The 27931-nt window shown below is 41.7% G+C and overlaps 2 protein-coding genes across 4 annotated transcripts in view; one reads left to right on the top strand and one right to left on the bottom strand.

The window, feature by feature from the left end:
• Positions 1 to 3532, bottom strand: part of CENPQ (centromere protein Q) — an 8515-nt gene extending 4983 nt beyond the window's left edge. The window contains exons 1-2 of the mRNA XM_082048845.1: positions 3390 to 3532; positions 58 to 213 (exon numbers count right to left, since the gene is read on the bottom strand). Of these exons, the coding sequence (XP_081904971.1) occupies positions 58 to 210 (153 nt within the window). The 5' untranslated portion in view covers positions 211 to 213; positions 3390 to 3532. The remainder of the gene's footprint in view (positions 1 to 57; positions 214 to 3389) is intronic.
• Positions 3445 to 27931, top strand: MMUT (methylmalonyl-CoA mutase). 3 transcript variants are annotated; one of them, XM_082048842.1, is made up of 13 exons: positions 3445 to 3659; positions 5279 to 5690; positions 7715 to 8082; positions 8767 to 8924; positions 10449 to 10620; positions 13106 to 13354; positions 14340 to 14451; positions 15726 to 15841; positions 16504 to 16619; positions 22998 to 23129; positions 25876 to 26023; positions 26135 to 26302; positions 27505 to 27931. In XM_082048842.1, exons 1-13 carry the CDS (start codon positions 3477 to 3479, stop codon positions 27631 to 27633), a joined length of 2463 nt encoding a protein of 820 aa, XP_081904968.1. In that variant the 5' UTR covers positions 3445 to 3476; the 3' UTR covers positions 27634 to 27931. The 3 variants fall into 3 exon arrangements, with proteins under 3 accessions (XP_081904968.1, XP_081904969.1, XP_081904970.1); XM_082048843.1 differs by having other exon boundaries at positions 3462 to 3554; XM_082048844.1 differs by having other exon boundaries at positions 3520 to 3729.

The raw sequence follows: 27931 nt of genomic DNA, 5'->3' as shown, positions 1-27931 counted from the left end.
TGCCTTTTTTTCCTTTTAGCTATTTCTCTAACTTGTTTGATCCAAAATAACAATTACCTTTATTTTTTGACCTTGTTTTCTTCCTTCTCCATCTCTTCCCTTTTTTTTGCTGGAAGACCCTGTTTGATTTTGTGATTTAAAAGCTTTTTTTGCTGATTTCCCACCAATGGTCTTCCCCATTTTACTGGAAGGTGTGTGGCAGCGTTTCATTACCTGTAAACCAGACAGAACAGGCGGAAACGAAATCAAAATTAATATCTAATTATAATTCATACAGTACAAAACACACACTAACAAGCAAAACAATGGCAAAACGTGCTAAATGAGCCCAACGTCTGCATATTTTCTAACCCAAAGCCTAAATTTTGTGTATTTATCTAAGTGCAGGACCACTAAAAAAGCATCACCACTTACCTTGTAGAGATGTCTTAGCGTGTTCAACGTTTCTTTCTAAATTTAAAAGCTGGCATGTCTCCATGCAAAAGAGCAGCAATGAAAATGCAAGGGTAAAGGAAATGAGAACAGTCTAATTTGTTCTTAAAAGCCTCCAACGGTAGAAGTTCTTTCTTTCTAATGCATTTCAATGCAGTTATGCTATTACCAGAACTTTTTACCCTAGTACCTAAACATAATGTTCCTTGCTGAAGTCTTAACCTGTAGTTTCTTTTCCTGCTCACTAAAGAGACGGAGGAAAAAGAAGTCACACAGAAGAGAGGAATTATTATACCCCACTAGCCACCTCTTTTCTAAGCACAACGACTCAGATGTATTCAGTTTTTCTTTCATCCCCTCTGGCCACATCTTCGAATCATGGAATCATTTTGGTTGGAAAAGACCTTTAAGATCATTGAGTCAGACTATTAGCCTAACTCCGGCACTAAACCACGTTCCTAAGAACTTCATCTATGTATCTTTTAAACCCCTCCAGGCATGGTGACTCCATCACTTGCCCGGGCAGCCTGTTCCAATGCCTGACAATGCTTTGCATGAATAAATGTTTCCTAATATCCAGCCTGCTCCAGCAGGGGGATTGGACTAGCTGATCTTTCGAGGTCCCTTCCAATCCCTAACATTCTGTGATAATGTGTGATTCTCAACCTCTCCTGGTGCAACTTGAGCCCATTTTCTCTTCTCCTGTCACATGTTACTCGGCAGAAGAGACCAAGCCCCTCCAGTATCACAGTATCACAGTATGTTTGGGATTGGAAGGGACCTCAAAAGATCATCTAGTCCAATCCCCCTGCTGGAGCAGGAACACCTAGGTGAGGTCGCACAGGAACATGTCCAGGCGGGTTTTGAATGTCTCCAGAGAAGGAGACTCCACAACTTCCCTGGGCAGCCTGTTCCAGTGTCTGTCACCCTTACTGAGAAGAAGTTTCTTCTCAAATTTAAGTAGAACCTCTTATGTTCCAGCTTGATCCCATTACCCCTTGTCCTATCATTGTTTGCCACCGAGAAGAGCCTGGCTCCATCCCCATGGCACTCACCCTTTATATATTTATAAACATTAATAAGGTCCCCCCTTAGTCTCCTCTTCTCCAAACTAAAGAGACCCAGCTCCCTCAGCCTTTCTTCATAAGGGAGGTGCTCCACTCCCTTAATCATCTTCGTTGCCCTACGCTGGACTCTCTCCAGCAGTTCCCTGTCCTTCTTGAACTGAGGGGCCCAGAACTGCACACAATATTCCAGATGTGGTCTCACCAGGGTGGAGTAGAGGGGCAGGAGGACCTCTCTCGATCTACTAACCACCCCCCTTCTAATACACCCCAGGATGCCATTGGCCTTCCTGGCCACAAGGGCACAGTGCTGGCTCATGGTCATCCTGTTGTCCACCAGGACCCACAGGTCCCTTTCCCCTACACTGCTCTCTAATATGTAATCTCCCAACCTATACTGGAACCTGGGGTTGTTCCTGCCCAGATGCAGGACTCTACACTTGCCCTTGTTAAATTTCATTAGGTTATTCCCCGCCCAACTCTCCAGCCTGTCCAGGTCCCGCTGGATGGCAGCACAGCCCTCCGGCGTGTCAGCCACTCCTCCCAGCTTGGTGTCATCAGCAAACTTGCTGATAGTACACTCAATTCCCTCGTCCAAGTCGTTAATGAATATATTGAATAATATTGGCCCCAGCACTGACCCCTGGGGCACTCCACTAGATACTGGCCTCCAACTAGACTCCGCACCATTGACTACCACTCTCTGGCTTCTCTCCCTAAGCCAGTTTGCAACCCACCTCACTACTCTATTGTCTAGACCACACCTCCTCAACTTAGCTGTGAGGATGCTGTGGGAGACTGTGTCAAAGGCTTTACTGAAGTCAAGGTAGACCACATCCACCGCTCTGCCATCATCCATCCACCTTGTTACATTCTCATAAAAGGCTGTGAGGTTGGTCAAGCATGACCTACCCTTGGTAAAGCCATGCTGACTGCCCCTAATAACCCTCTTATCCTTGATATGCCTTGAGATGGCACCAAGGACAAGCTGTTCCATTACTTTCCCAGGGACAGAGGTGAGGCTGACCGGTCTACAATTACCCGGGTCCTCCTTCTTGCTCTTTTTGAAGACTGGAGTGACATTTGCTTTCCTCCAATCCTCGGGCACCTCTCCCGTTTCCCAAGACTTGGCAAAGATGATGGAGAGCGGTCCAGCAATGACTTCAGCCAGCTCCCTCAGCACCCGCAGATGCATCCCATCTGGACCCATGGATTTATGAATGTCCAGACTATTTAATTGCTCCCTAACCCAGTCCTCATCGACTAAAGCAAACTCCTCCATTGACCTGGCTTCATCCAGGGTCTCAGGGGTACGGGGCTCCCCAGGACAGCCCCCGGCAGAGTAGACAGAGACAAAGAAGGCATTCAGTAATTCTGCCTTCTCTGTATCTTCTGCCACCAGGGCACCCACCCCATTCATCAGTGGGCCTACATTGCCTCTGGTATTAGTTTTATCTGCTATGTATTTGAAAAAAGTTCTTTTTGCTGTCCTTGACCCCTCTCGCCAGCTGAAATTCTAAGGAGGCCTTGGCTATCCTAGCTGCCTTCCTACATCCGCTAACAGGCTACAGCAGAGACCGCATCATGGCTTGCCAGACGACATTTACGACCGTAACCACGTAAATAAGCCCTGCCGCTCCCCAAAAACTACTAATTTTGTGGGACAGAATTTGCAGCGTACTCGGAGTGGAGGTGCGGACTACAACTCCCGGCATGCAACGCTGCCCGACACCGCTGCCACACGGGCCCACCGAGCGAAAGGCATGCTGGGAGTTGTAGTCTTCAGAACAAAACTCCCCGAAACCCCCAAAGTCCCGCTCCCCGCTGCTGCCGGATAACACAGCGGGAACCTCCACAAAGCCTCCCAGCAGCTCATCTCGCCCCGAGACTCACCGTCCCGGCGCCTTCTCAACGCTCCCACCGATTCCCCGTCGGATCGCAGAGCCGTTAACAAGCCGTTTTCCCCGCGCTCCCGGGCACATGCGCACTGCCGGTTCCGGTGCGGCTCTGTGCGCATGCGCGCTGGGGTGCGGGCGCCGGCTGAGGGGCCGACAGCAGGTACCGGAGGGCGGTGGGCTCGGGGGCCGTTCTGAGCCTGTAGCCCGCCCAGCGCTCCCGGCCCTCGGGCGGGCAGGGCCGCGACCGTCCGGAACAGACCCTATGGTAGTGACTCCCCGTCCCTATTGGCCGCTGAGGGGGTGTGTTGGGGGCGGGACGTGCTGGATCCGTCAGGGTGAGCGGTGCCTTCCGGTCCCTGCGCCTCTCCGGCGGTGGGTGCTGTGGGTTGAGGGTGGAGGGAGAGTTGCAGAGTCGGGGGGGGGGGGCGGATAAAAAGGAGATAAAGCTGCTGGAGAGTGTCCAGAATATGGACATGAAGTTGGTGAAGGGTTTGGAGGGGAAGCCGCATGAGAAGCGGCTGAAGTCACTTGGTTTGTTCAGCCTGGAGAAGACTCTGGGGAGAGCTTATGGGGCTACAGCTTCCTCACAAGGGGAGGAGGAGGAGGAGGGGCAGGGCTGAGCTCTTCTCTCTGGTGACCAGTGACAGAACCCGAGGGAATGGCAGGAAGATGTGCCAGGGGAGGTTCAGGTTGGACATGAGGAAAAGGTTCTTCACCCAGAGGGTGCTGGACACTGGAACAGGCTCCCCAGGGAGGTGTCACGGCCCCAAGCCTGACAGTGTTCAAGAAGAGACTGGACAACATCCTCAGACACACGGTGTGAACTGTGGGGTTGTCCTGTGCAGGGACAGGAGTTGGACTCCATGATCCTTGTGGGTCCTTCCAACTCAGGACATTCTGTGATTCTGCAGGAACTGAATGCTCCTCTGATGTGCTTTTGCTCTCATGAAATTATATGTATACCACATGTAGCATATATATTACTAAGCACTTGTGTGGTGTGTTGCTTCAGCACCGTGACACTGAAAGAGATGCTTTCCAGTTTTATGCAGACTTCCTCATAAAGGCATCAGGGAAGCACGTGTTTCCAGGGAGATGAGAAGGAGATGAGGCAGAGAAGAGGTGATTTGCCCTTGAGCCCAAGCTGTAAATGTTTTTGCTTGGGGAGGAAATGTAAGGTTAAGGTACAGAGAACAGACGCAGAAGAGCTTACAGCTTTCAGGAGTTTCTGAACTTATCCACCATCTCAATCTCATGCATTGTGAGACGAGCTTTGCAACTTGTGTTACCTTTGTGTTCTTGCATACTCCATTTATTTCCTTCTTTCTTTTTTAGTGTAGCTTTGATTTTCATCCAGCTGTAGCCCTGATTTTCATCCAGCCCAAGCCAGCTTCTCCACAGTCTACAATGCCAGTGTTTTTCTGACAGTCCACTTCCTTCAGTGTGTCTCTTTGATGCTGAAGGTCCCTCTTTGACATTAAAGAATTAGTAGATGAGAGAGAGATGGGAATGTGAGAAGGTAGCCAGACATGCCATCTTCATGCATGACACTGGCTTTTTAGTGATGGATAAATGATGGTGCTGCTTAGGGACTGACATAAGTTACACATTTCATACGTGGATGCAGATAAGCTGTAGGAATGTTTTCCTTAGCTAAAGGAAAGCGTAGAATTTTTCCTGAGCTCTGTTTTGTACATTGTCTGGTTGAAAGGCAAGGTGAAGGGGTGTCTTTCAAGTGAGTAAGTTAGTAAGTTAGTAAATAAACTTCTGTTTTTCCCAAGAGTAATCATTTTGGCTTTAGCAAATTGCGTAACCTCTCCGTGCTCACTTCTCCCATCTTGCATTAATATGATGATACAAAATATGTGGTTTTATTTTCTTCAGCTTACCCTATACACACCAACCAGTGGAACAAAAATGCTGAGAGCCAAGGACGCTCTCCTGCGCCTGCGGCCCCACCGCTGCACATGCCTGGCTCAAAATCCAGCTTGCCAGCTCATGAGACGTCTGCTGCACAGGCAACCTCTGCACCCCGAGTGGGCTGCACTTGCGGAAAAGCAGCTGAAAGGCAAGAATCCAAAGGATTTAGTCTGGCACACCCCAGAGGGGATCGACGTCAAGCCCTTGTACTCCAAAAGGGACACAGAAGACCTCCCTGAGGAGCTGCCGGGGGTGAAACCTTTCACTCGAGGACCCTACCCAACCATGTACACATACAGGCCGTGGACTATCCGCCAGTATGCTGGCTTCAGTACAGTGGAGGAGAGCAACAAGTTCTACAAAGACAACATTAAAGGTAAGACAGCTGATTTGGGGAATGACATTCCCGTGCAAAACAATGGGGAGCATTCATATGGTGAATTCCATGACAAATGTGATTATTCTGCGTTCTGAGTTTCGATTTCTAATAGGCTCTTCCCATTGGCCCTCTCTTTCTTTACTACTGGAAAACTGGATCATTCCTGAAACTGCCTTTGCTTCATTTTGCTATTGAGATGGAAAAATGAATGCATTAAATGCTATTTTTACTTATTCTGCCTTGACACTTAGACAAAATTTGGCTACATCCCAGGATCCAACCATCATTTTGTGACCACAAGAGAAGATTGTAGTGAAAACTTGTTGAACTTTGTCACTTAGCTAAACCTCTGATATTAGTGCATTCTCACATTTTATGTTTCCATGTCATAGTGTAAATTTTAAATGAAATAATGTAAGTACATATGAGTAATGTCATTCATGGTGTATTAGGAAAGCCACGTTTCTTGAAGTATCAGTATTTTCCTTTTTTGAGAGCGGTTTTCCCAATATTTCTGTGGAATATTGTGCTTTTCAGCAGTTTGTTTAGCTAATAACTAGAGTGTCATCATAATGTATTATTGAGTTAGGCATTGTAAAGCCATTATTAAGAAGTTGTTATTGATAGACTGAAACGTTAGTTTTACACCAGCGTTACCTCTTAGCAATTGTTTGAAGCTAATTATAACCTCACCAGTCAAAACAACAGACCATTTTGCAGTTACTCCTACTCAAAACATCACTGTTTAGGGCAGTAGAGGGTTGTTTGAGGATTTTTACCTCTTAACCCTATCACAGTTCATTAATATGAAGCAATATTAGTATTCTTGATTATTTCCATGTATAAAACGTTCAGTAAATTAAGAAATTATAAATACGGGGTATTGGAGGTTTGCAAACAGACATTTCAATGGAAAGATTGTTCTGAATATCTTGTCTTACTGGCGGGTGTTGGTAGTGGAACAGAAGTGTTAACACTTGGGGCAGCTGGTAGTGCTGCTCAGGTACTTGAGAATATTTGCTGCCACGACTTTTTCATCTTTATTCAAGTTTTCACATTGTGATATTGTATTTTTTTCTGTCTTGTGTTAATAGTTGTATTAATATTGGATTATTTAGCATGAGTTCTGAATCCGACCTAGTTATTTGTAGAGCATTTTTAATAATTCAATTAAAATCTCTCTGTAATTAGAGGAATGCAGAAAAGGAATTAATCTTCAGTTCTCAGTTGTTTAAATTTCTATTATTTGAATCTAGGCAGAAACTTAGATTTTTATCATAGTGCTTCAGAGCTAACACCTAACTTTTTAGATCAAAAGCGACAGCTCATATCTGACAATTTAGAGCTCTACTGAGGTTGAGAAGCAGATTTTCAAATGCAGTAGATAACAGTTGCTTCAGAAACAGCCGTACTGGTCAGAGGGTGAATGTTGGGCTTAGCAGAGTTTCAGCTACTGCTTTTGAGTTGGAGCAACAGGTCTGTCAAGAGCTCTCACTGTTCTATTCCCTGATTAATATGAATAATGTTCTGTTATTGCAGATTTGTAACAGTAATACATCATTTCACTTTAGAAATGTGTGCATGTGTTTAATTTGTGATAAAGAGAAGGTAATGTGACGTAGTTTATCACACTTCTGTTTCCAGCTGAGCTAAGTAGAATTTCTATATATAAGCCCTGATACTGTCTGTCTATGCACATTTGTGGCTAAGCTGTTATTCATTAATTTGGAACGCATTGTAAGCTGATTATGTGGCTGAGCTTGAAGGACTACAATACTTTTTTCTCAATTAAAGGATTTTTCATATAAACTTTAAGACCAGAAAACCTTGGAAAAGTTTAGGGAGGGAACAATCTAACATAAAAAATTGATTTGTCATCCAAGCCTGGGTGATGCAAAATAAAATCAATAAATTTAGATCCAGTTTGATGCAAGTCTGTTTAACATTTCTGTCTCTCTCTTCTTGTTTTTTATTTTTGTTTGTTTTTTGTTTGTGTTTTGGTTTCTTTGTTTTCCATTTAGCTGGCCAGCAGGGATTGTCTGTTGCTTTTGATTTAGCCACCCATCGTGGTTATGATTCAGACAATCCACGAGTTCGAGGAGACGTTGGAATGGCTGGAGTTGCCATTGATACAGTAGAAGACACGAAAATCCTTTTTGATGGAATTCCTTTAGAGAAAATGTCCGTTTCAATGACAATGAACGGGGCAGTTATTCCCGTGTTGGCCACATTCATTGTAACTGGAGAAGAACAGGGAGTGCCTCAGGCCAAGCTGACAGGGACAATCCAAAATGACATCCTGAAGGAGTTCATGGTCCGAAATACGTACATTTTCCCCCCAGAACCATCCATGCGGATTATTGCTGACATCTTCCAGTACACCTCAAAGGTATTCATTGTTTAAATCTATTTACTTCTGTTATTATATGTAGTTAACTATTTATGAGGCACTTTAGAGAACAAAGCAGAAGATGGAAAGATCTGTTATAGTGAAGAGTGATGTGGTTGCGGAAAGGGCCAGGAGGAGAAGTTATGATCCTGAATCATTTATGGCATAAATTTATTATTTTTACGTCAGTCCCAGTTAAAGTCAGATTATGAGCCTAAGCCTGAAAAGACATCAGGAAGCTTGGAGATAAGGAACAGAGAGGCTGTTCTTTGCATAGAAAGTAAGAAGCTGCATAGTTAAGAAGCAATATACAGTTGTAAGCAGAAGCGCAGGGGTAAGAAGTATTGAAGGACTTCTGCTGCGAAATTAAGTATGAGACACAGATAATGAAAGGAGTGAAGTCCTGAACTGGTGACTGGAAGTTCAGTACTACCAGTTGTTTTCTTTTTTACATTTTCATTGGAGAGGTGGAGCACAGCCGGTAATTGAGGAAGAGACTTATGGTGGATGATAGTTTAAGCAAAAGGTAAAAAGCATGTGAAGTAAATATCTGCAAACACCGTTTTGATAGAGATGGGTTGTGTTCACAGTCACAGAGAATGGATTATTTGTGAATGTTGACAGAATAATGATCTGATCTCCAGCCCTATCTGCTCTTGTACACTGTTGTCTTTATTCTCGCAGTATATGCCAAAATTTAATTCCATTTCGATCAGCGGGTACCATATGCAAGAGGCAGGAGCTGATGCCATTCTGGAATTAGCTTATACTATAGCAGATGGCTTGGAGTACTGCAGAACTGGACTTAAAGCTGGCCTTACCATTGATGAATTTGCACCACGGTGAGCTAAAGAAATTTGCAAGTATAAAACTCACTTTTGGTAAAACCTCTGGAGTTTAGTATCCAATTCAGTATTTTTACACATACAAGCAATATTGGCAGTGCTCACATCGCGGATAGGTTTTCTTTTTGTTACACAGCTTCAGCAGCAGGAAAATACCTGTTCTAACAGACGCTTAGACCACATCTGGGCTAATAAACTGAATAACACTTATGGGCAAGGCCAAGCATTGCCAAGCTCTGGTGTGACAGTTGGTCTCTAGGTCAGAAAGAGGGTCCTTAAGCTGTTATATCTGATACAGTTGTAGCTTCAGGACTGCAGAATGCAGCAAGAGCTCTTGTAGTCCTTTTATGCTGTAGTTTTTAAATTTTTTTTCATTAGTATTATTTTGAAATATTTGGGAAAAAATGCTTAACAAGGGGAAGTTAAGGTAGTTCAATATACAGATGCAAATTTCCTAAGAATATCAGTTCATTTTAAATAGAATATTGTATTTTTGTATATAAACTGAGCAGAATCACAGTTTCAGTGGTCTAGTTGGTTTACAGATTCCCTAACTGTACAATGAGTCTGAAAAAACAAAGACATGCTTCATGTAGCCTGTTGCATAGTTAAACTATAGGAATCAGCTGAATTAACATCTTTTCCCAAGATCTGTCACAAAACCAAAGTAAATCATGTGGGAATATGATACAGCCATATTTTCAGACTCTCTGATGATAGAGAATCTGTAAGAGCCTGTGGCAAATTGTTTCAGTAACTAATTCACTGTTAAAAACATGTATTTTTAGTGTAATGAGTTTTACTGACTTCAACTATCCGTGTTTACATTTATAAATCATAGAAGCTATAAAAAGAAAAAGTAGATCAATTGGTCTGTTCCCCAGTATGCAGTCCAGTCTTGAACTGATGTTTGATTTGGATTTTGATTAAAATCATCAGAAGAAGGATGAAAGCGTGCTTATAATATGTTGTGTCTTCTCATTATAAGTAGTTTGTGAGCATCACTATACCAGTAGATTGTGTCCAGGAGCATTCCCTGGCACAAGAGTGACATTGTCTGTGTTAGTGACTTGCTGCAGCACTGCTTGACCTATGGCTCCCCCAAAACAGTCCCTGGGGACAGTTCAGCACTTCCAGGGACCATTGTCGCTGGCAGTTTGCCCGCAGTCACCTTGTGTAGATGATAAGTCAATTTTTTGGCATAGATGTGTATCATTCTGTAGAAACGGGCATCAGTATCCAGGAACATTCCCATCATCTTATATATGGGTTATATCTGTATAAGTAAATTAATCAGAGACCTTGCTGTAGGACTTCTCCTTAACTGAAACCATCCCTGGAGGGGTTTAAAAGACATGTAGATGAGGTTCTTAGGGACATGGTTTAGTGCCAGAGTTAGGTTATGGTTGGATTTTATGATCTTGAGGATCTCCTCCAACCAAAATGATTTTCCATGATTCTATAAAACAGAGTTAGTAGAATGCTTTAATGTTTTATCCTGTTCATGTACTCTTATTACAGGCTTTCCTTCTTCTGGGGAATTGGCATGAACTTCTACATGGAAATAGCTAAGCTGAGAGCTGGGAGGCGGCTGTGGGCTCACCTGGTCGAGAAAATGTTTCAACCCAAGGATCCCAAATCTCTTCTGCTGAGAGCTCATTGCCAGACTTCAGGCTGGTCACTCACTGAGCAGGTTAGAAATTGGACTCTCGTGAACTTCCTCATTTAAATATGTTCTTATGGTATTTATCTTAAAGGAGGCTGCTGTTTTTCCTTGTAAAGATGCAGCTTTCTGAAGGAAACAACCTGTCTTGCCCTCAGTCTGACAAATGCATGCCCAAGCATGGGATACATCCTTTTGCTTATGTAGCACAAGAAGTCTTGTTGGGTGCCAGCAGCATTGCTTTCCCAAAATACTTCAGTATTCTGGACTAACATGTAGCATTTGGGTAAAAGGGCAGAAACTCTAGACTTAAGAGTGTATTCACGCAACGATTCCAGTATGGTGACAGGCAGAATCTCAGTGCCTAACTTTTAATTGTCTGGCTTCATTTTCTTTCTGAAATCAGTCTTAAGCGTGTGCTCTCCCAGTCTAGTGGTTACTGAATTGAGAATAAGATCCAAACCTGCTAAGTAGAGAGAGAATTGCAGAGAGATGCTTATAAGTTGTGCCAGAGGAGGTTCAGATTGGATATCGGGAAAAATTTCTTCCCGGAAAGAGTTGTCAGGTATTGGAACAGGCTGCCCAGGGAAGTGGTGAAGTCTCCATCCCTGGAGGTGTTTAAAAGATGTGTAGATGAGGCTCTTAGGGACATGATCTAGAGGTGGACTGGATGGTATGAGGTTAACGATTAGACTTGATGATCTCAGAGGTTTTCTCCAACCTAAATGATTTTATGATTCCATATTAATTCAGGACTCAGAGGATGAAGCTCTCTCTTGGTTTTGTCCTGTAAGTTATCCTTTCAGAATGCAGCTGCATAAGGAGGTAGAGGCACCTTATTCTCAAGATCACTGGCTTGAGGATTCATTTGAGCATCCAAGGAAGTAGTTAATGACTCTCACTGCTGAAGAGTAAAGAGTAAAGGTTACAACTCATCTGCTCTTTTGAAATTGGGTGCACTTTTCTACTTTTTCTATTGAGACACATCACTTCACAACAAGAAAATAAATCACTGAACTCCATGTGTAGTTTCCCAAGTGAGGTCAGAGCTGGGTTCTAGCTCTTATTCCAAGGCCTGCTCTCAATCAGTTTCATGCAATATGAGTTATTTTTTAGGTTGTGATTGCAACCATTGTTATTTGACTCTGTGCCTTGGTTTTATGCTTTTGTTCAGAGCAGTTGTAATGTTTACTTACATTACAGGAATGCAGTAAAACTGAAACAATGGAATTTTTTTAACAGTAGCCTTTGCAGGTCCTGCAATTAAAAGTATTGTATGAGTGTAAAATATTACCAAAAATATTAGCAGTCATCTTCCAGTGTCCAGTGTAGAAAGATTTCTGGCCAGATCGTAACCCTTTTTTCCTGTCTAAACATTGTTTTTCTTAACATAGCCCCTCAGTGCCCAGTATTTACTCCTTATAAGTTTGAGAGGGCAAATATATTTTCCTTTGGCCTGCCTTTAGATAGGTATTCACTCATAAATTAGGTTTTGCATTCTTGCTCATCCAAATGACATTTTTCTGTAATTCTTTAAATTAATTACTTGAACCAGAAATGGACTCCAATGTGGGTAGAAGTACTGTGTTCTTGTAAGACAGTGATATTAATTCAATTTCTTTATGGAATATAATTTAATTCACAGCTCTCATGATTCTTTTCCCTTCTTGAAGATCATATTACATTGGTAGCTCTTAATTACTTGGGATATATTTCATCCCAACTAAGGACATCAAGAATTAGCTATACGATCTGAGCTACTGTTAAATCCCCTCAATAATCAAATGATATGAGTAAATGCAATGAGTGAATCTTCACTTTGTCTCAAAACACAAGTCAGCCCCTGGAGATCATAAGTCTTCTTTGGATGTAAAGGCACATATATACAACTCAACTGTCCAAGAAGAGCAGGTAAAAATGTTGATGTAAAGGCTGTTGTGTAATATTGACTCTATTTCTATACCTAGTACTCCAGATTACCCATTTGTTTTGGTTAATATCCCAGTTGTCCCACAGAGATCTTTCACTTTTATGCCACCAGCAAATCTCAACAGTAACTCCTACCTTTGTGTAATGCTGTCGTTAATGAAAATAGTTCCAAAAGACATCTTGGCTAGTAACGTGTGTGCCAGATATGCTCTTCACTGCTCCGAGACTTCTGCAATCCCTGGATGGAGAACATGAGGACTGCCTGTTCCATCCTCTCCAATTTGGATTCCTTAACTTCTTTGAAACACCACTAACTATAAGTCAGGTTTTGCTTTGTTAATGTGACCAGTTTACTCATACACAGATAATTTTGTCTTCCTTTATGGCTTAATCTCTGTCCGAGATACTGATAAGTGATGTATCAGTTTGATTGGATGTTTATTATTGATTGTTTTCTTTTTCAGCTTTTGTTATGATTCCAGTATTTCCATGGAGAATCTTGCATTCAATTCCTTGCAACAGTATGTGTGTGACTGACCTGCGTCAGCCCCATGACAGAACCTCAGATCTCTCCTTTTCCTTCCAGGATCCCTTTAACAACATCATCCGCACTACGATCGAAGCAATGGCGGCGGTGTTTGGCGGTACGCAATCTCTGCATACAAATTCATTTGATGAAGCCTTGGGTTTGCCTACGGTGAAGAGCGCTCGCATCGCTCGGAACACGCAGATCATAATTCAAGAGGAGTCGGGTATTCCTAAAGTGGCGGACCCCTGGGGGGGGTCCTACCTCATGGAGTCCCTCACCAATGATGTCTATGAAGCTGCTTTAAAGGTCAGTTTGCATAACCCTTTATGTTTCGTGGGAAAATTTTAGGTACAGGAGTTTTGAGAAATGTCCTTTAAAGGACTGTGTGATATGTTGGTAACTGCCAAAGAGGGAATTACATTACATTTATGATTTCTTTGTCAGTGAACTTTACAAAAATACAGTGTGTATTTAGAGAGACTTCAGCCTTCTAGTAGACTACGTTCAAAAGGGAAATTTCCCAGTGTGGAAGAAATAATCAAGCCCTGCAGAGTCCCTTGGATTCTGAAGGCTCACAGTTTGCTGGGATCTCTGTTTTATGTGTAAGAAAAAAAAAGAGTTCAACAGAAGAGTCAAACCAACCTACTTAGTTACATCCTTACTCATGCCTGTGATGATCTGCTTGAGACTTTAAAACTGGGGGTTATAAAAAAACAAGCATGGAGTCAGACAATTGTCTGGCTATACTTTAGTATTAAGCAGAATTTAGGATAAATTTTCTATTGAATTAGATTTTTCTTTTTATATTATTTTTTAGCTGTCAGTCTTTACGTGCATGTGAAAAATACTGTGCAGCCGTAGTCTGACCAGTGGCAATCCTGTATAAAGATATATATCTACACATCCAGCCTGCAGCTAAACCCAGTGATTCTCTGTGAGAACTGACCCATTCCACGCCACTTGTCTTCATGATCAGAGAACCAACCCTGACTTTCTTCAATTTATTTGTATACATGCACCCATAAGGGCTGGTTGGCAGGCAGAAGTCAGTGCAGAGTCAAAATTTCAAATTTGAAGCTTTTTCATCCATGGGTGTTACTGTTTGAACATGAATTCATGGAGTTTTGGTAATAAAAATGCTCTTTTGTTTGAGATGTCACTTAATTTGTACTAAAACTTGTACTCAGAAACACAGGGAGATAGGAAACAAACTTCTAGGGCACAGGATTGTGCGAAATTCATTGTGTGAACGTTGCTACTACTCATTTTCTCAATCCTCTTCATTTCTCAGCTGGTTGAGGAGATAGAAGAAATGGGTGGAATGGCCAAAGCTGTTGCTGAGGGAATTCCCAAACTTCGTATTGAAGAGTGCGCAGCCCGAAGACAAGCCAGGATTGACTCTGGTAGGGAGCAGGGAGATGAAAGAAGGGAAAATAGAAGATGGAGTACCTTTTTATAAAGGTTTTTTACAGGCATTTTCTTTGTTTCTTTTTTCTTCTTACTTTAGGAGAGGCAGATAGTGATAAAACGGTAATATTTTAGTTGAATGTCAGTGAAAGCTTCGCAGGATGTGTGAAGTACAGTACCAGTATGAAAACACTCTTCCTTGACATATTTCAGACTAGATTAGACAAAGCCACTAGAAACACTATTTTAAAGGAGTATTTTGTGTCTACAATAGTTAGTTGCTTGATTTCTGAGCAATATCTTAAAACTGTGGCTCCTGAATTTAAAATGACTGCCTGCAGGCAGCAATACTGAATGATCTGGCCAAATTCCTCGTTTTGCTTCAGAACTGCCCATTTTTCCTGAAGACCAGAAAAAAAAAGCAGTCCTCTCAGATTAGAGGATGATACAGCTCTTTGTCACATATATGTGTACATATGAACACATATAGTAAGTATATGTAGAGATGTGTTTATGTCTGCTTGTATCTCTGTTCCAATGTTTGGTTTGTGCATTCCAATAACAGAAACTAAGGATAATTCAAACATCAAAGAAATTATATGAACTCTTTTTTTGGAGGATAAAATTCGAAGCGGGTCTTTAATTAAGACGAATAAAGAATAATCAATAAAGTTGTGTGTTTTCTCTCCTAAAGTTAATTACTTCACATTGCTTCACAGCAATGTTATCAGGCACTGCAAATAAAAAGGGTTGTTAAGTCCATACTGGTTGAAAGCTAAAGTACAGTTTTCCAACACAATGAATTAATCTTTATTCACATGGACTAGTTTTAGGTAGGAACTTCACTTCCTTATTTATCTGGTAAATAAAAAAAGGAAATGCAGAGCAGTGCAGAAGACCAGCACTTCTGCTTAATTCCATAAGATTAAGTTAAGCAAACTTAAAAAGAGAAAGATAGCTGATGTATATTAGTGAGTCATGGCTAAATCAGTTTGTAAGATAAATATTGTCCTATTTCAAATCTTTTTTTCTGGCCCAGTATTCACTGAGTTGAATGTTCATGATTCGAATCATCTCTCATCATAAAATATGGAAAATACAGACTTAAGTCTTTCCTATAAACACAATATTCAAGTATTTGAAATTTGTACAGTTACAAAGCAAAGCACTGCATTATAATGCTCAGAAATTTCTTGTCCTATTAATATTGTGTCTTTTCACAGTAGTTTGCAAATGTATTCTGAGTTTCTGGTGTTTCCACTGGAAATAGGGTCAGAAGTAATTGTTGGAGTAAACAAGCATCAACTAGAAAAAGAGGAGACAGTCGAAGTTCTGGCTATTGATAATACTTCAGTCCGTAGCAAGCAGATCGAGAAGATTAATAAGGTGGGAACTAACTTCTTAAAAATGAAAGTTCTTGTATTTGCAGATAGAACTTGAGTAAAGGTGGCTTGCCAGAAGCTTGACCCTCAAATTCGTGAGAATCCGTTCTAGCCTTTAGTGGAGAAGCCAGATTTCTGTTCAGCTCCAGCTGATGGAAAATCCCAAGAAACACAGTATTAGAATACAAAGAAAAATGTTTTTGTTACATTCGTTTGGTTTTATTCATTGTTTTTCAGATAGTCTTGTGAATATGTCTGACTTTTCAAAACTGAGAACTTTACATTTTCTGAAAATAAGATAGAGAATAGCTATGTAATGTTTTCCTCTATAAGTATGTAACTTTACTTAATCACTTGGACTATTTGCTGCAGCTTGTCAAGTGCTGTCAAGAGACAGGCTTATGGAACCAGAAACCAACATCCATTTTCATAATTAGTAGAAATGTAGATTAAATGGTTTTAGAGTTATTTTATGGACTTGTACACATTTGAAGGTCTGACACACCTTTTTACTTCTAATCTTTTTGAAACGTATGGCATATATTCACAAGTGACAATTCAGTGCCTACAGAATTAATATTTGAAATCAGAAAGTTTTACACACTTGGCTTCCCAGTTCACCTTGTAGTTTGTTTTAATTTGTTGTTTTTTTCTCCTCCGCTTCAGGTGAAGGCCACTCGGGATCAAGCAGCAGCCCAGCGATGTCTCGCAGCTCTAACACAATGTGCTGCTACCGGGGAAGGCAACTTACTCGCACTTGCAGTGGAAGCAGCACGTTCAAGGTATTGGGGGTGGGAGTGAATATCCAACTGCTGTTTAAAAATGGGTTCATTTTCACCTTTCAGGTGTTCTTGGCTATGGTGTCAGTGAGGTTGGTGTCTCAAGATGTTTTGGGTTTTTCTTCAGAGGTGGTATTAAAAGATGTCTGCAGTTTGGCATTGTAAAATAGACTTACATTTTATAGTCCCTTAAGGCCGTGCTTTAATTTCTTATAAAGAACAATACAGATACAAGGAATCTCATCTGAAATAATGTTTTTCACACACATTGTGTTGTTTACAACTCAGACTTTTACCATTTTCAAGGCGTAAGTAGGTTTCTCAGCCACCCTGCAGCTTCATAGGTCAGGGAGCTTAAGAAGTATCTGAGATGTGAAAATGGATATTGACAGTCTTATCATGGTCTGTTGCTTCAGCCTTCCTTGCACCACGGGTTGGTGTGAAAACAGTTTTTGATTGAAGGGGAAGTTTACTTAGCCAGGCTAAGATGTACAAGATGCTCTTGATTAGAGCAATGAGGAATCCTTTAGAGTCCAGGGGAACATTTACTTTTTTCACCTAAGGTGCTTTTATGATGGCTTTCATTTCCTGCTTTAAAGTAAGCGTCAGTCTCCAGAATAGATCATATCTGCCTGTTTCTTAATTAATTAAATGTCCCAGAAATGAGCAAACTAAATCCACTTCTTATTGGGACACTGTCCCATTTTTACTGTGATGTCTCAACTTCCTTTGTTCCCTTTCCTTGAACACTTAACAGACGTATTTTGGATACATTTTATTTCATGGAGAGCTTGTCACCATTCTCCTGCAGCATGTCTACAGCTTGTAAAAGGTCACAGGAGGGTAGCGCTGGATTTACAGGGATTCACATCTTCTGTACCAAAACTGACCAGTTAGCTGCTAGTTTCTCTCCTTCATGACCTTGTTTTCATTATTTGTAAAAGCATTAATAAACTGCAGATCCACTTGGTAAGCTACAAACGTGACCACAGAAAGAAGTTGTCATGGCATCTGATAAAGAGTGTTTGAAGGAGGGCTGTGATCTCTGTGAACATTTACGGGGAGCAACATGGGGAAAGATTTTAAAGATTTTCAAGTGAGCACGTTCATCCTTGACAAGTAGTAGACAAGTAGGCCACTATCACCAGCATGTTACTGGCAGATCCCTGCCTCCTACTGAATGGAAAATGTGGGTTTTGATCATTAAGACAAGTGATTCAACTGAAATAGAAGGAGTAGCACAGAGTTTTCAGGATTGAACTATGGAAAAGACTCCATGGGCTAATATGGAGATTTCAGTGCTGACAAACACAAGTAGAAATGAAATTTTGTTCTTGTAAGTGAAGTAATAAGGCAGGCCAGAGGTGACAGGGAATGGGAGCAGCACTGCTTCCCTTCTGTGCCTCATGTCTCCTAAGAAGCCACGTTACAGGAAAATGGGTGTAGTTACGCAGATTATAGAATCATAAAATGATTTAGGTTGGAAGAGACCCTCAAGATCATCAAGTCCAACCACAACTTAACACTGGCACTAAACCATGTCTTATCTACATGTCTTTTAAACACCTCCAGGGATGGTGACTCCACCACTGCCCTGGGCAGCCTGTTCCACTGCTTCACAACCCTTTGTTTGAAGTGCAACTTGAGGCGCAGCTTTCCTCTCGTCCTGTCACTTGTAACTTGGGAAAAGAGACCAACACATTCCATGCACCACCCTCCTTTCAGGCAGTTCAGAGATCAGAAGGTCTTCCCTCAGCTCCTGTTCTCCAGCTGAACCCCCCAGGTCCCTCAGCCGCTCCCATCACACTTGTGCTCCAGCCTGTTCCCCAGCTCTTTTCCCTTCTCTGAACTCGCTCCAGCACCTCAAGGTCTTTCTTGTCTGAGGGGCCCAAAAATGACGCCAGGATTTGAGGTTTGGCCTCACCAGTGCCCAGTCCAGGGGGACAATCACTTCCCTGGTGCTCTTAGGCTAAATTCTGTCTCATCTCCCCCATCCGCAGTGCTGTTTTTCTGTCCCTCTCCAGACTTGCAGTTCTTGCTATGCCAGCTATCACTGATGGAAAAGGAAGGCATGCAGTGCAACGTAGCACACAGTGCTGCTTCCTTGCCTGCCCAGCCTGTGTCCTCGTGGTACTTTGTCACCTGATGACACAGCACTACCTCTTATTACTGGTGAGACGCACAGGAGCAGCGACAGTCATATGAGACTGAACAGACAGAAGGTGACAGTCCTGACAGGCACATGGTCACTGACTTTCTTTCTTCAGATTCGTATTTGTGCAGCGTCACTTCTACAGCTGGTTGTGACTCCCTGGGAGAGAGTCACAAATCACTACAGGAGATAGATCCTGTGCCCAATAGGACACGCTGAATTGAACAAGATCCTCTCTGGCCATCACAGTTGTGGTTGTTTTTTATCCCACTGACCTTGCTGAATTGTCCAAAAGCTCAGCCAAGAGCCAGGCTCCTCTTGTTTGAAAATCACCTGCTTTTGAGGAAGCTCTGAGCTGTTGATGGCTCTGGTGTAGCACAGTTGGTCAACAGTAATTCCGAGCATGGCAGAAGTTCATAAGATGCAGACTAGAGTTTACATACAAACATGCTGCCTTTACCACTAGATACGTTGTAAGTGCTTTGGACTGATAGGACACAAAACAGAGAATATGGTGATCTTTTGGGCCCCACTTCAAAATGTTAAGTTTACTGAAAACCACAGATTGGGTTGTAAATTACCTGTTAACAGGTAAACAAAGGAAACAAAGGGTGATATGATAACACACAGTTCCACACAAGGCAAATGTGAATGAGTCATATGAAGGAAACACAAATTTATATAATAAAGACAAAGTTACTTCTGTCAATTTACATAATTGTCTAGTAGGTTTTTATCAGCATGCATTGAGAAAACTGTAAATGAATAATAAGAATTGCTGCTTATGCTACTTAAGTTTTATAATAGTCAAATGAAAGTGGTTGTCTCAAAACCAAAATTTGCTGTAAAGATAAACAGAAATGGGAGAATTTCTGTGCATCCAGATTGTAAAGAACTTGTCTGATGTTACAGCTAACTGATAAAAGTGTAATTGTTATTAACAATACCCTTTTCCTCTCCTGTTAAGAAAAGAGCCTGTATTCCTGGCTCCAGCCAGAGCTGTTCCACTGTGGATGCATAGAAGGTACCAACAGATGCAGTGGGACTAAGAACTAAGCAGAGATTTCTTTTTCTAAAAAAAGGTTTTATTGATAAATAGTACGAAAACATTCATGAATAGTTTAAAAGCAAAACTCCTATTATTACTTAGGAACTTTAAAGGGTTGCAGAGACTTGGGGCAGAATTTTCAGAATATTTTACGGGGGTTTCAGAAGCAGTATTTAAGTATTTAAAGAAGAAATAAACATATTTTGTTTTTTGTTCAGTACATAAAAAAACTTAATCCCAGCCACCAGATTATAATTCAATAAAATGGATAGTCCAAGCCATTTATTTTTCTCTTGTTATACACAACTTTAATTCACTCTTCTGCATAATAAGAACAGGCAAGCAAAATTGAAATGTATTGTGCACTTTGATTTAAAACTGGTTATACGCAGATGCTGCTTTTGCAAAAGAGAAAGGGGAGATGTATCTAAATTTACCGTTTTCTGTAGAAGAAAAGACGAGTGTTATACCACTGTGAGCCTTCACCAGACTGCCAGTGTTTACACAGGAGTAAGTCGTCAATGTTATGTGTGGGACGTATCTACATCAGGCTGCAATCTGTGATGTCTGGCACTCTGAGGGGGAGTCAGTATTCATAGATACTATTTTTATGTTTGCTGCAAACTTGCTTTGTAACCTTGGGAAAGTCACTTAGTTTAGCGCTTATATAGTTTACTTTTCAATTTTTTCTTAGTAGTCTCAGCAGTGATATTAATAAGATGATGTAGAGAAACAAAAACTGATTATAACAGTGAATAATGTCTGAGAACTGTTGTAACTCAGGTAGTGCTTGCTAAGCTTTCTGAAATCCTACAGGCGCTGTAAAAATGAAGCGTATTGCATAGTGCTGTCAATGGCTTCTGATGCAATCCTGGACAGTTTCTTTTATATCTAATGCTTTCTAAATCATTACTAATCAATACAGAACCACAGAGTGGTTGGGGTTGGAAGGGACCTCTGGAGATCATCCAGCCCAACCCACCTGCTAACGCAGGGTCACCAGAGCAGATCACACAGGAATGTGTCCAGGTGGGTTTGAATGTCTCCAGAGAAGGAGACTCCACAGCCTCTCTGGGCAGCCTGTTCCAGGGCTCTGGCACCTCAAAGGAAAGAAGTTTCTCCTCATATTCAGATGGAACCTCCTGTGCTTCAGTCTGTGCCCGTTGCCCCTCATCCTGTCACTGGGCACCACTGAACAGAGTCTGGTCCATCCTCTTGACACCCACCTTGAGAGATTTATAAACATTAATGAGATCCCCTCTCAGCTTCTCTTCTCCAGACTGAACAGATCCAGCTCTCTCAGTCTGTCCTCCTCAGAAAGATGCTCCAGACCCCTCAGCATCTTCATAGCCTGATACAAAGAAAGTATCTGACTAAGCCACATCACACATAGCCATACAGATACTATAAATTTCATATTACTTTGCGTTAGCTGTTTTTCTAGACCATGACCCTCATGAATCCAGATATGAACTTAGAGTGCTGAGGAAGAAAACGAATAAAAGCAGAGAACTTTAAAAACAGGGGGAGGGGAGATGACCAAAAAGTAGCCAAGACTGTGCCAATAACATGAGTTAAAAATGTGTGTTTTGGCATGGTACTGTAGAAGAGTGATACCTAGAGATAAGAGACGTGCATTAGACAGATCGTGGCTATATGTTCAGGATGGGATTTCTGCCATTTTATGTCAGCATAGTTCCAGTTTCCGTATGGTTAAGTTTGCTGAGAATAAAAAGACATGAGCTAGTAAAGGAGCAAAACAGCTGGGGGGGTCTCAGGAAGTAAAATACCTCTCTGAAATTTACTGAAGGTTTCAGTTAATCCAGCAGAAATCCATCTTCTGCTCCATTGGATGCGTGGCAGGTTGCACACAGTGGGAATCATAAGAGTACTGAAACACAGAAGGAAAACTGAGTACAGTTCATTTGGCCATCGCCTTCTAAAAGCACATGGACAAGACGTTGCATCTTGTCCAAACATCCTTTGAGCATTCTATATATAAAAGCTTTAGAGGACACTTAACCTAATTTTGCCTCAGAGTAGTTCATAGTTAAATGCAATATGACAGGTGAAAATGTGAATTCCAGGGGTTTGAAATGTGCCTAGCAGTAGCTGAATGGATGGGGTTTGGTCTCTATTTGTAAGCATAATTTTAAAGTGTTTAATAAGAGTAGTATTTTTCTTTCTTTCACTTTGGCAAAGTTTGCAGCAAGTTGTTTTCATTTCTTAGTATACACAAATTCTTTATTCTTATTTAAGTATAAACTCAAAATATTCATCAAAATATTTTTTATTAATTATTTCATCAGGAGCTGAGTAGATCAACTTCAAAATTGTTGCACAGCACTGACACCATGTTAATTTTACACCAGAAATAAGAAGGTTGCTGTGATGGAGCTTCCAGCTGAACTGCTCTTGTCTTTCTTGGTACAGTCTGCATTATAGATTTTATGCAGAAAGGTGGGATCCATTAAGCATGAGAATTTCAGATGCTTTGGGACAGAAGCTGTTACTTCTGATGTTTGCACAAGAAGACAGAACAGCCTAGTTTGCTTCTAGCTCTTGTGCTACAGCAGTAAAATGTGCATTATTTCTAACTTGCACAGTGTCTCCAGCAGCAAACAAAGCTGGTGATTTGCATGTCAATGGAATTCCCAGATTCTTCTGCATCTCAGTGTATAAGGAGCTATATCAGGAGTGGAGAAGAAGAAGAATAAATACTAAAATATAAGCATCAAAGGAAAGGCAAACAAATTCCAATTAAAAAGTTGAGCTTCAGTCCTTTCTTTATGTTCTTCCATTCTTTTTCTCCTGCTTTATATTTTGAGTTTTAGTATGAGTACAAATGCAAGATCTTGCAGTCTGAGCCCAAAAACATTCCCAGCTGAGAAAACCTGATTTAATTTCTTTAAATATTTTGCCATGCAGTGGTTCCTATTGCTTCCTTGGTTGTAAAATCTCTTCTCACATCAGCAAAACAGGATTTTCTTAAAAATACTCTGGCGTGTTCTGCTAGCGGATGACACTGGGGTGAGTCAGACGTTCAGAGTCGTAGCACCAAAGGGGAAACAAGTGTAATTGAATTTGTCGTGCGGCAAGACAAATAGTTGGGCCAGTGACAGTGATTTCTGTTTTCATATAAGCCTCCTGATAGCATTACTGTTTGGTTTCTGTACCTTAGGTGCACCGTTGGAGAAATAACAGATGCCATGAAGAAGGTGTTTGGGGAGCATAAGGCCAGTGACCGAATGGTGAGCGGAGCTTATCGCCAGGAGTTTGGAGAGAGTGATGAAATTCTTCATGCCATCAATAGGTGAGAATAGCAGCCTCACATTGAATCCATTAGACATGCTGTGCCCTAAAAAAGCATTCCCCAAACCCCAATGACCAGTTTCTCCTCATATTCAGATGGATCGTCCTGTGCTTCAGTCTGTGCCCATTGCCCCTCATCCTGTCACTGGGCACCACTGAACAGAGTCTGGTCCATCCTCTTGACACCCACTTTGAGATATTTATAAACACTGATGAGATCCCCTCTCAGCTTCTCTTTTCCAGACTGAACAGACCCAGCTCTCTCAGTCTCTCCTCCTCAGAAAGATGCTCCAGACCTCTCAGCATCTTCATAGCCTGATACAAAGAAAGTATCTGACTAAGCCACATCACACATAGCCATACAGATACTATAAATTTCATATTACTTTGCGTTAGCTGTTTTTCTAGGCCATGACCCTCATGAATCCAGATATGAACTTCTTAGAGTGCTGAGGAAGAAAACGAATAAAAGCAGATGACAATCCCCAGAATGAAAAAAAAACCAAACATACACAGTCATTCACATGCCTGTAAGCAAGTAACCAGAATGAGGAGAAATAAGTGCAATAAGGGAATAGTCAAAATTTAATTGAACTTGTATTTGCTTGCAAACAAAATCCACTGAGGTGATGTTATGATCTGAGGATTTTTGTTCAAATAGACGAGGCAGCTGTAGGATTAAGAAGCTTAGAAACATTGCCTGCAGTCCCCATACATTGCATTGCTTCTTTTGAATACTCTGTAATACTCTACAAATATTTCCAGTAGTTTGTATTTGCAAAGCCTGGTTTGCTCTGCCAGTAAGATGGCCCTGCAATTTAATTCTTACTGCTCCTAAAATAGTGAGGCTAAAATCCACACACAATCTCCAGTCTATGGGTGTTACTTACTCATACCACGAGGGAGAAAACTTCAGAAGCTGGTAGTATGTGTGAAAACAGTGCCCATTTGTGCCTTTTGTCAGCTTCTGCCTCTGTGCTGTCCTCCCGGGCCAAGGGACTGAATTGCTGTAGTGGGTGGTGACGTAAAATGGATCGATGCTCATAAGTCCCTGCTGTGTTGGGGGTTACACATTAAAGAGTTACAGGACCTCTTAAAAGGGAATAACTTGATGGCTTCATGATGGTGATGTTTAGCCTGACTTGAAAGTAGATGTGCTGGGGGAATGTCACCATCATTTTTTATTTTAAATATCTATTTTAGTATCATAGAATGGTTTGGGTTGAAGGGACCTTCAAAGCTCATTCAATCCAACTCCTGCCATGAGCAGGGACATCTTCACCAGATCAGGTTGCTCAGAGCCCCGTCCAGCCTGGCCTGGGATGTCTCCAGGGATGGGGCATCCACCACCTCTCTGGCCAACCTGGGCCAGTATATTCATTTTAAGTATTTGTAATTTTGCATTTACATGAAATTGATTCCTTGAAAATCTAGATGTAGCTCCTTTTTTTACATATCTGCCTTTATGTCCAAGGTCATATGTACCAGTTAGTAACCATGGTAACAAAACTGGATTTACTACATGTCACCTTTGCACAGGCTTTCAAAAGTGTGATTTCACACACTTAAACCAAGCCTGGGGTTGCAGTGACTCAGGTGGTTTTATCCTGGCAGGCTCGGAGCACCCAAAGCTGCTCATTGTTGGGAGGGAGCCTGTGGGTGGGGAAGTAGGAAAACAAGAATATGGAAATAGAAAACAATACAGAGAAAAGGATTTAAATATATCACAAATCAATTTAGATACCTACTTCATTGATATGCTCAGCAGTCCTTGGGAACAGAGAAGTCAGGCCCAGCTCCTCTCCATCCTCAAGCAGCAGCTTTGTCAGTCTGATTCTTCCAGCGCTCTTGACATAATTCCTATGTAAACTCTCCAAGTTCTTATTTTTTACCCTCTTAGACAATGCATATTCCTGTTCCAGAATCATCTGTGCTGATAACTGCTTTATCTAGAGTCATTCTTCTCCCCAAACTAAGCCACTCATACAGTGATCATCCCGGCCAGGTCAGCATATCGTTTCAAGGTGCACCAAATCCATACTAGTCCATCATTGACAGAATGCTCAGAACAGTAAAATATTAAAAAAAAATAGATTAAAAAAAGACACAACTTATATTTCTGAGAACTGACAGTCTTACTGTCCCACTCAAAAGACAGATACTAGCGGCACATGGATAATGAGCAGTAAAAGAAAAGGTTAATCTCTGAGGCTGTGGTTACAAAGTCACTTTTTCATAAAACAGAAATCTGCCACTAACCAGAAGGGAAGCACCGGAATGAGCACACAGAACGGGGGATACAGTGATGCTTTCCTGCACAGATTTGTGCCCAGTTGAATGATGATGCCCAGCATGATGTCCAGGACACACCTTTGTAGCCTGTGTGTCATGCAAATACTTTTGAAATAATTGGTCATAATTATTCTTAAAATCTAAAATTTGTGTTTTAGTTGTAATTCAGCTCATTAAACCCTCAGAGAATTCGGTATTTTGTGTGTTAGAAAGCAGAAAAGTAGTGAAGTGGTTTTCTTTATAAAAGAATGTTTTATTATTGAGGCTAGTAAATACAAGAAATTAAACAATTGAACGTTAACATAATATGCAAACTGCATAGACGCACTATGACTGAGAAGGTCTTTCGATGCCATGTACAGAAATTATGCTACATTTGTAGCCAGTGCTTTTTGTGGAAATACTTGTAAAGAATCTCAGTGCCTGATGATGATACAATATGTGTTTGCAATCAGAGTTAACAAGTTCACGGACCGTGAGGGGCGCAGGCCTCGTATACTCGTCGCCAAGATGGGTCAAGATGGCCATGACAGAGGAGCTAAAGTTATTGCTACAGGATTTGCAGACATTGGCTTCGACGTGGACATAGGTCCCCTCTTCCAGGTATGACTGAGCGGTGACAAAGGCAATTAAAATGCAGCAATTTTCCCTCTAATGCTCGTTCAGCAGCCAGGCTGGGGCTGTCACTCGTCACTTAATCGTCTTTCCATGCAGACACCGCGAGAGGTGGCCCAGCAGGCGGTGGATGCAGACGTGCACTGCGTTGGCGTCAGCACGCTCGCAGCAGGTCATAAAACTCTTGTGCCTGAACTCATCAAAGAGCTCACCGCCCTTGGCCGGCCGGACATTCTTGTCATATGTGGAGGTGTCATCCCCCCCCAGGTACGGGTCCACGTCATTTCCATCAAGACCAAGAGACTGCTTTATTTCTGTTTGTGCTGTTTTTAGCGATTTTCTATACGCTGTTAACGTCAGAGGCAATTTACAGCGCTGAAGGCCACTGTGGACAATCACCAGGGTCAGCACGGATCTGCAGGACGGTCGCAAAGTGCTGTCAGGTCTCATTGATCTGTTTTTTTGTTCAGCGTGTCCTGGCTTAACTTTCCGTGTTTTTCGGGTGGAATATTATGTTATGAAAAGACTCGCCTCAGGGAGATGTTTTTTCTGCTCTGTTGTTTCCAATTACAAGTACCTTGCAAATTACTGATAAAGGTGAGCTCCTGTCTTAAGAGACTTTATGACTTGCAGTAATATTTTGGGAGAGACACAATTAGTAAGACATATGGGGGGTCCAGGCACCTATAGACTACACATCTAATTCACTGTTCAGCCTCTCCTCGTGTTCCACATTGTCAGGCCTCAATGTTGCTTCTCATTCCCTCTGCCTGACTAAACTGTGGAGCAGTTGGCTGGATTCCTTTGCAGCCAGATCGCTGCCTTTGTCTTAACATTTCCCTTAGCCCATCCATGGTGTGCCTGGCTGTATCACCTTTAGGGTCACTTTCTGTCTAGAGGTTCAAATTGATTTTCCTTATAAATCTCCTGTTACTTCCTTTTCTAGCCCATTAGGTAAGTGTTCAAGAATGACGGACTTTTAAATTAAACAAACAAAACTGGTTGTATTTTTCCAAGAGACAAATTGTGTTCTGTCCAGTGTCTCAATGGGATGCTACTAGCCTGTGGTTAGAAAAGGTATAATATATGCTATATAGAAGAGAGACTACATAACTGCTTCCTAGGTCTTTTTAAAATTTCAGGGCAATCATAAAATTAGAGTAACTTAGATTGCAAGAGGCCACTGGCAGTCCTCTGGTCCAAGCCTTAATTTAAGCAGGTTTTTAAAAAACAGAAGTTAGATTGAATTTAAATTAGGTTAGTCAGGCTTATGCCCAGTTGGCTTTTGAATATTTTCCAAAGTTCTGACGTTAGTCTGATTCTAAACAGTTAGTCTGATTCTAATGCTGCCTCTCGTGAGGACTTGCTGCATTTCTCAGCGTACAGGATAGAGCATACACCAATTATTAATCAATTATTAATTTCCTGTTGCACGAGTAACTACAAATCTTAAATTTCTCTCTGCACAGGATTACGTCTTCCTGTATGAAGCCGGCGTTGCCAACGTGTTTGGTCCAGGGACTCGGATTCCAAAAGCAGCTGTCCAGGTGTTGGATGACATTGAGAAGTGCCTGGAGAAGAGGCAACAATCTCTGTGATGCTGAAATGTCACAAAATGCAACCAGCCTTATACTAATCGCTTCGAGAATGTCCTCATCAGCAAGGGACAGCCAGCCACGGACCTTTGGTTCCACTGTCCTGGTGTTTTGTGCTTTCTAAGAAAGTTATAAATTCTCTGCTTGTTCTATTTGAGGATTTATTTATATATGTACTCACAAGAAAATTTTATCTCTAGAACTATGACTTCAGGGAATGAATGGAATCCAGTAGGTGGGTTTGGGTTTTTTTCTCCACATATAGTGATAAATAAAACATCTCTTCCAGCTCTTTGGTTCA

Source organism: Streptopelia decaocto (assembly GCF_964273445.1).
Source record: "Streptopelia decaocto genome assembly, chromosome: 3".
NCBI lineage: Eukaryota > Metazoa > Chordata > Aves > Columbiformes > Columbidae > Streptopelia > Streptopelia decaocto.
The sequence above is the reverse complement of the archived record's forward strand: the minus strand, read 5'-3'. Positions and strand labels throughout refer to the sequence as shown.

Coding starts and splice junctions, on each gene's coding strand:
- MMUT (XM_082048842.1), top strand. CDS start 3,477: ATGCGCACTGCCGGTTCCGGTGCGGCTCTGTGCGCATGCGCGCTGGGG. Junction 23,130..25,875: donor ATTCTTCATGCCATCAATAG/GTGAGAATAGCA, acceptor GTTTGCAATCAG/AGTTAACAAGTTCACGGACC. Junction 26,024..26,134: donor ACATAGGTCCCCTCTTCCAG/GTATGACTGAGC, acceptor CTTTCCATGCAG/ACACCGCGAGAGGTGGCCCA.